The sequence below is a fragment of the Dermacentor andersoni genome, chromosome 1, assembly GCF_023375885.2.
Source record: "Dermacentor andersoni chromosome 1, qqDerAnde1_hic_scaffold, whole genome shotgun sequence".
Lineage (NCBI taxonomy): Eukaryota > Metazoa > Arthropoda > Arachnida > Ixodida > Ixodidae > Dermacentor > Dermacentor andersoni.
Genome location: NC_092814.1, coordinates 330,753,776 through 330,761,741, shown reverse-complemented (window position 1 = coordinate 330,761,741; position 7,966 = coordinate 330,753,776). Strand labels below are relative to the sequence as shown.

The following is a 7,966-nucleotide window of genomic DNA, read 5'->3' as shown; positions in this document are numbered from 1 at the left end:
GAACAACTCATTACTGGCTGCGCGCGCGTTTCAAGAAGTACACATGTGCGGCTATTATCCTAAATTAACTTGATAGTTTTCAATTAAGAGAAATATTAAAGAAAACATACTTTTCATGCAGAGCGCTCACACGTTACTTTGGCCTTATACAGGGTGTACCAGGTAACTCTAGCCAGACCTTTAAAATATGCGAATGCCACGTAGCTGGAGAGAACCAAGGTAATGTTGTTTGCCATCGCTTGGAGATAGTCAGATGATTTTTTCCTACCTAATTACATAATTAGTCCTAATTAATTAATGAACTTCCGAAATATTATAATTAGATGAAAAGTGTCAGTGAGAAAATTGTAGAGAGACATGAAAAGCTACCGATACAGCTTTCTGTTACTCCGTACACGCGCTGCATAAAAGTGTTTTTCCGAGAGTGAAAGAAGCCCGCAAATGCACGAAAAATTGCCGCACGACTGGCCGCTCGAGCCACTTTGCGTGCATTCGTGGGCTTCTTTCAGGATCGGCAGGACACTTTTATTTAGCACGTTCTGAGGAACAGAATGCTGTATCGGGAGTTTTTCATGTCTCTCTACAATTTTCCCATTGACACTTTTAATCTATCTACAACATTTCAAAAGTTGAATACTTAATGAAGAATAATTATCCAATTAGATGGACGAAAAAAATAGTCTGTATATCTACAAGCGACGGCAAACAACATTACCTTGGATCTGTCCAGCTACGCGGCATTCGCATATTTTTAAAGTTTGGCTAACGTTACGTCATTCACGCTGTAGAATGTATGAAAGCTGCTGAGTAGCACGCTAGAAAACAACAGAATTAAGGGGATCTTGGTTACCTGTTAATCTGCTCGCATGATTAAATGTGCGATCCATTTGGATGTTGTTGCAAATCTTAACTGGAGACTGTTTTGCTATCTTGTTAATCTATAAGTTATTCAGGGATTAAAGTTAGATGAAGCGAGGTAAAATTAACGCATTGTAGCGATACAGCAATTTCTCAAGCGGGCGCCATGGACAATTCTACTGTCTCATCCATCTTTGTGGCGCATTTTTCATCTACGAGTTAAGTTTTTATTTTATTATTTACAATATTGTAAATAATAAAGTAATTAATCATAATTAACAATAATAATAGTTTTCGTCAGAGTTAGACAACTGGAGACGGACTGCAGCGCTATCCGGAAGGCTAAAGCCTACGCTGACCGTCGCACCGACAGATACCGCAGTCAACACAAAGCCACCCCAGCACTCGATCAACCAGCGCCCCTGTCCTTGCGAGCCAAGCCTAAATTTTGATTTATCTTTTTTGCTTCTTTGCTTCACTTTATTTTTTTATTTTTTCTGACGTCCTCTGCCGTTCTTGGCAAGGCCCGACTCGTTGCTTGCTCGGAACATTTCCTCTCCGGTTCCACGTGTAGTGTCCTTTAAGAATCGGTGGATGTAGTTCTTTACGGCTGCCGGTGCAGAACAGGAACGAAAAAGAGAACCAGAAACTAGTTTCTCCAAAGCGGTGGCCGGCCCTGGAGGGCATCGCCGACGGCCGGGACTTTCGTCGCAAGGGCGTGTGCCTCGCACGCCGCCGGCGACGAGAGGTGACCACCGTGCGAGCACCTCCGCCAGCGGCACGCCGCCGTAGCCGGCCGCGTAGTGCAGCGAGGGAAAGCGGGCCTAGCCGAGCGAGAGAGCGCACGAAAGGGAGAGGGTGTGCGAGGGGTTTACGCAGCGGCGAAAGCCGCCGCCGCGCTTGAAAAGGGAAACCAGCGTTGCTCCAGAAGTGACGGAAGAAGGTGGAGCGGGAGAGGGCAGTAGCCAGACGGGGCCCAACGGGGAGGCTCACTTTCAGAGAGGAAAAAACGGAGAGTATGAACGAGAGAGGCGTGCGTGAGTGTGTGGATTCGGTTCTCCCCTTGCCCTTTCTTCCGTCAGCCCGGCCAGCGCGGGACGGCCAGCATCCCGAGCAGTCCAGGAACGAACCATCGTCGCGAGCAGAAGCAGGATTTGGCGCGTCTTTCTGCGAAAGCCTGTGAGCGAGTGCCGCGATCGCCGAAGCTGCGGAGGACTGACTGAAAAAAAACGAAAAGGCCACCCCGGCACCCTCGGATTTTTCATCTGCGACCGTCGGCATCCTCAGCGTCAATCGTTCTCCGTTCCGCACGGTTGTATACCATTACAGCGATGAAGAACCGCGGTGTCTGCACGTCGCTGGCCTGCGCGCCCCTGGCCCTGCTCCTGGCGACGGCGCTGTCGCAGTGGAGCGCGGAGGCGTTCCCGCAGGGTGGTCCTGCCGAGTCTTGCGACTCGATGCTGCCCCGGCACGTCTACACGGCGCCCAAGCCGGCGCACGAATCTCCCTACACGTTCGTGGCTTCTGCCAACCGTTTCTCCTACCAGAACGTCGATGGCATCCAGGGTGAGAACCGTTGCGTCGGTGATACTGGCCGCGCAACGCTGAAAGTGCGTTGCTTTTGTCACCTAGCTTTTGTCCCGTTGACCAGACGACACGGTGGTGCCACAGCTTCGAAAGGCTGTACAGCCGCCGATACTTTTTATTTCTTTCTTATTTTACTTTTTGTTTCGATACATATTTGCATTATTGTATTTAAACTTTCTGGTGAAGGCAACTCGATTCAACAATGACATCAGAAAGGCTGCTTTTTTTATCTGCCAATGATTTGCTGAGCCCCCTGTCACAATGTCTGTGAAAAGCAGGTGAAAGGCTTGTTCTGAACTTCGGAAAGTTATAAGCACGAGTGAAAGACTAGGGAGTCGGAAAAGCGAGTTTGACTCAGCGGATTGCCTCTGTACATATCTGCGCAGGACCGCTTTGGACCAATATTGGCAAGAAAATTGGCCAATATCGGACCAATAACGTCTACGCTGTTCGGAGAAGTTTCGGTCATAATTTCAGTGCCGGTTGTCATCAACTCATGAATTTAGTGTTGATGTCCATGGTGATGCTGTTTTCATTACTCCATTTCACGCATATTCAACGTTTTCTACGTTTCCCCCCGAGGCTAAACTTTTTTTTTTATTACAAGGCCAGCTCAGCCTACTTCGTCAATGCATTTTCATCATTCAGTGGATCTGGCAAAAAATGAAACGACAAAGACGGGACATGGTCCTCTCAATGCCCCTGTCCCGTCGTGCTTGTCTTGGTCATTTTATCAGCGCCGCAATTCCTAGCTCTATGTTAATAACACTCGAGGCCAATAATAAACTCTCGTCTCCATAAGATCTTTAGGGAATGTTGCATGATGTGCACCGTACTATGTGAACTTGAATGAACATTTTCCCGCCATACCCTGAGTTGATTGCCGCTTTATTGAATGTAAGACATATACACCTCGTTTTTTATACTTGCTTTAACTACATGCGCTTGTCGCTGTCAAAGGTATTCACGGTACACAATGCATTCTTCACAGCTTTTCGTATACAATTATAGCCCCGGCATATAGCTGCAACCATCCTAGTGGTGAGCAACAAGCTAATTAAAAATTTTAGCCGTTATCCTCTCAGCGCTTCAGGTCTCCTGTTACCTTGCAGCATTAAACCAACAGCCTGACCAAAAATGAACCATCGTAACTGCAGCGCCAAAAGTTACTCTTTCATACTGCGACGAGCGCTCTTCGGTGTGGTATCCTACTGCTGCGAGAGACAACCGCAAATATGTAGGTTTTCTGCCCGTTTTATTGACAATAATAACGATCCTCGTGTTATTATTATTTTTTTTTTTGAGCAACAAAGATTCAAAATGCATTGCCGTATAACTTTCTTTCTTCCTTTCGTTCTTCAGTCGTAGAGCTTTTCATGTTTGCGCACGTTTTATAGTGCGAACTAACTCCATCACCTACAGATGTGTCGGAAAGCCCAGTTTCATCTGTAGAGAAATGAAATTTTACGATTGGACGAATTCGCAAAGCTTTTCGTTAGTAAGTGCTATTCGTAAAGCCGCGGTCGCTAATACGTTCAACATCGCCATTGGCTGGTACCTGTTCCTACGCACAGTTTCCAGCGTAAGCATTACTTTCTGAACACGGACTCTGATCGGTTTCGTGATCGCTCGACGCCGCAATCCGCACGGTGCGTGTTTCGCGCGGCAAACGAGACAGCGTGAAGAGGAAATCGTGGACAGGTTTAGGGCACCGCTACCGCCTCGACCAGTTTTTGCGTGTTGTAGGTAAGGCAATGTAAGTAAGGTTCACGCGCGGGCGAAGACGGGCCAGCGTGCTCGAAGCTTACAGGGGGCACTTGAGTGCTGGTGGGATGTGGAGCTTCCTGCAAAATATTACCAGAGGGAACTCTGGCGCCGCGATCGTTAAGCTAGTAGGATGGTTAGTGCTGCTTGGATTTGTTTAATCTTCGGGCTTGTTGCTTCTGACGTTCCTCTGGGTTTGTTTACTACGCTTTATCTTTCTAAATTTCGAGCTGTCGTGTGGTTTTCTAAACGCAGCTAGACAAGTTGTCATGCCGTTGAACGTGCTCAATTTGCAGAGTCACAAAGCTGTTCGAAGCCAGAAGCATAAAGATGGAGCGAATTCGTGTGAACGGGAAGAAACTCATGCGAGCTGAATCGCCGTATAGTTGCAGTTCCCGAAGACAGCGCCAGAGTTGCTTCCCGTACATATTGCAGGAAAATCTGTTAGGGCTGGCGGTAACGGTTGAGCGATTGCGTTGTGCGGCAACACTGTTCATATTGCCGTGCTACGATGGCATTGTTAACATGCGAACACTTTTTTGTCACTACTGCTCTGGACTGCACGGCATTTCATTTCGAGCCAGTGGGTTCGTACTAGATGCAGACGTATGAAGGATTTGATTACGCGAGCGAAAAACGCGGAAGGGCATAATTTGGCGCCCTTTCTCCCGTCGCCGATGATGGTAACGCGCGGGTGGTCGCCGGGAGTGTTGCTCGCAAATGTGGGGGTAACTGAACCCACTTTGTTATGAACAATGGAGCGAGCGTGTCGCCGGAAACATCACACTGCCGAAAGGCATTAAAAATGTGTGAATGCGTTATTTTTTGCACGCATTTATGTCAGCAACCTGGAAGCGTTATTGTAATGTTGCGAGTCCGGTGGCATGGTATACTTTAGAGACTATACACTATACGTTCATTATATTTTCTGTGAATGGCTTGCGTGTGCAAAATAGAACGGCTCGTGACAAGGATATTTGCTTTCACTTGCAAGGAATATATATATATATATATATATATATATATATATATATATATATATATATATATATATATATATATATATATATATATATATATATATATATATATATCCCCGCCGTGGTTGCTCAGTGACTATGGTGTTGGGCTGCTGAGCACGAGGTCGCGGGATCGAATCCCGGCCATGGCGGCCGTATTTCGATGGGGGCGAAATGCCAAAACACCTGAGTACTTAGATTTAGGTGCACGTTAAGGAACCCGAGATGGTCGAAATTTCCGGAGTCCTCCACTACGGCGTGCCTCATAATCAGAAAGTGTTTTTGGCACGTAAAACCCCATAATTTAATATATATATATATTGAATGGGGCTAAGATGTTATGCTCTCAAGAATAGAAGGAAAGCGTATTCAGTATGAAAGTCTTTGTTACGTAAATACGTGGCATTTTATTGTTGGTTATCTTGCACGTAAATAAATACAAGTTACAGCTACACGGGCTTCCTCGCCACTCAATCTATAGTGTCAATAATTGATCCAAGGGCGTCCTCTTGGTTGCACAGACACGCTTCTAAAACGTGCGGAAACAGGCATCGTCAAACAAGCAAAAGCTGATCGAAATAACAGGCCACCTATGGGCGAAGTAGCTTCCGAGAGCACTTCTTTCCGCAGAACCTGTTTCATACCTAAATATTTGCTGGTATAGATTCTTCTGTCTAGGCAAGAGGCGTGGATGGGGTTTCAGAAGCTCATGGTATAGGCATACGAACTGTAGGCGTATCGTGGGCCGTTCGCCTATAGTTGCGGGCGAGGAACACCTGTCATCACCGCTTCGTCGTCTTGTTATTTGAAAGCACGGGCAGCAATGCTACCTCCAGGTCGCGAAGATTTTGCTTCTTAAAAGGTGCCCACCGTAGAAAAAAACAAAGAAACACTTTTGAAAACTCCCGCCTTTTACTGTGCGCGCAATGTAAGAATGTAGACGAGCGGGAGAGTTCAAGTTCTTATTTTGCGCAAGAGTCGCGCCCTGGCAACTTTATAACTTTCCTCCGTGGAGGACTTCATCGATGAAATTTTATTGAGCTTTGCGAATGCAAACCAAGTGGCTCAGACGTACTCGAACCCTTTTGTTAAGAAGCCCGACGCTTCGCCTGCTGTGGTGCTTGTAAGCATTTCACATCCTAACAGTGATGGTGATCCCCCATGGAGAATGTACGCAATGCCATAGTTTAGTTCATTTAGCCTATGACTGCCCCACCAGAACCCGGAGGGAAAAAATAGAGAAAGAAGCTAGAAGAGGAAGAATCCTCGCTTGTAAGGCGGGCTAATGGCCACACAGTTTAGGCTATGTGGTCAAAACGTTGTTAAGAACGTATGCCCCATTACTTGAAGGAAACACACCTTCGGAAACCACTCTTTTTTTTCTTTTTCTTTCTGTTTTGCTTTGCTGATATTGAGCTATAACCGCTCCAGCACCAGCTATCTTGTGAGTGGTCATCAAAATAGATGCCTCGATAGCGTCGTCACTTGTCACAGGAAAGCGGCTACGCAGACAATAAACGTTGCAGCACTTGTTCATGGCACTGAGTAATCACGACGATATTATTCTTAAAAATATATTTTTATCATGGCCGGCGCAGTAGCTCTCAGCTCGTTCGTTGTCTTGATTAGTCGGTGCTGACCTACGAAACGTTCTGCTGTTTCGCATAAGAACAAAACGGCTTTCAAAACTCGGGCGCCAATACGCTTTCTGTGCGTCGACAATCCATTCGTCGACGCAAATTCTGTAAGGTTCTAGTAGCATAGCTCAGACCTATAAAAATCAATTACCACCACAGGTAGAAATACAGTATACCGTCTGGTATAGTGCAGTGCGCATCCTGGTATCAGGGAGGTAGCGGGCGTCACCTGCAGCCGGTGGTTGGCGGGGGCCAACCAGTTAATGTGCCGGTGTGCTGGTATACATGGATCGTCTCCATTATTGGCCTCAACATGAGAGACACTACTACACAAGGTACTAAATCCCAGGTTGTCGGAATTTCCGGAGTCCTCCACTACGGCGTGCCTCATAATCAGACAGTGGTTTTGGCACGTAAAACCCGATAATTTTTTTTTTAAGTTACTATATTATATGGACCGTCATTCACTCTTCTTGATACGCCCTTCACGCAGTGCTTCGGGCAGTGATATAATCGGCGGATAAAGCCACAGCGCGGGTTGTTCAGTGTACTCGTAAAAAAAAAAAAAGATACGCCGAGTTGTCATACCCTGCGCGCATGTTTTACGGCCATACCGCTGCACAGTTCTAGACGTCAAAGCGCTAGTGGTGCAGGACGTTGCGCGCCCATTCTTAAAAATAACGACCAGTGCAGATTTACCATGAAGTGCGATACATTGCGTACAACGCCGGCAAATATTGGCGTGAAATTTAATGTCCGGTCAAATAGCAAGATGGACACGTTTCTATATCCATCCTAAATGTAGTTTTCTGGCTCGATGATTTTAACACCGCGGCGTAAGCAACACCGCAATTAATATCGTGGCGATAGTCGCTTATGCATTTTATCGGATGAAGTGGCATTTGGGAGCCGAAAAAAAATGACCATGAGGGCTTTGCGCTTACGTACAGTGTATAACTAATTTTTCGCGGATATATTCCTGGCGCTTAGTGTTACCCGCTTTTAACCATTCAAGACATGCTTCGCAAACTCCTTCCTCACCGCCTTTTGTAATTTTGCTATAGCCCTCAATACGCGTACTACACTAAGATCGCAGATGCT

General features: G+C 46.4%; 1 protein-coding gene across 1 annotated transcript in view; it reads left to right on the top strand.

The window, feature by feature from the left end:
* The first annotated feature begins 848 nt into the window (after window positions 1-848).
* LOC126516860 (defense protein l(2)34Fc-like) overlaps window positions 849-7,966 on the top strand; it is an 84,652-nt gene continuing 77,534 nt past the window's right edge. The window contains exon 1 of the mRNA XM_050166950.3: window positions 849-2,424. Coding sequence (XP_050022907.1) covers window positions 2,190-2,424 — 235 coding nt within the window. The 5' untranslated portion in view covers window positions 849-2,189. The remainder of the gene's footprint in view (window positions 2,425-7,966) is intronic.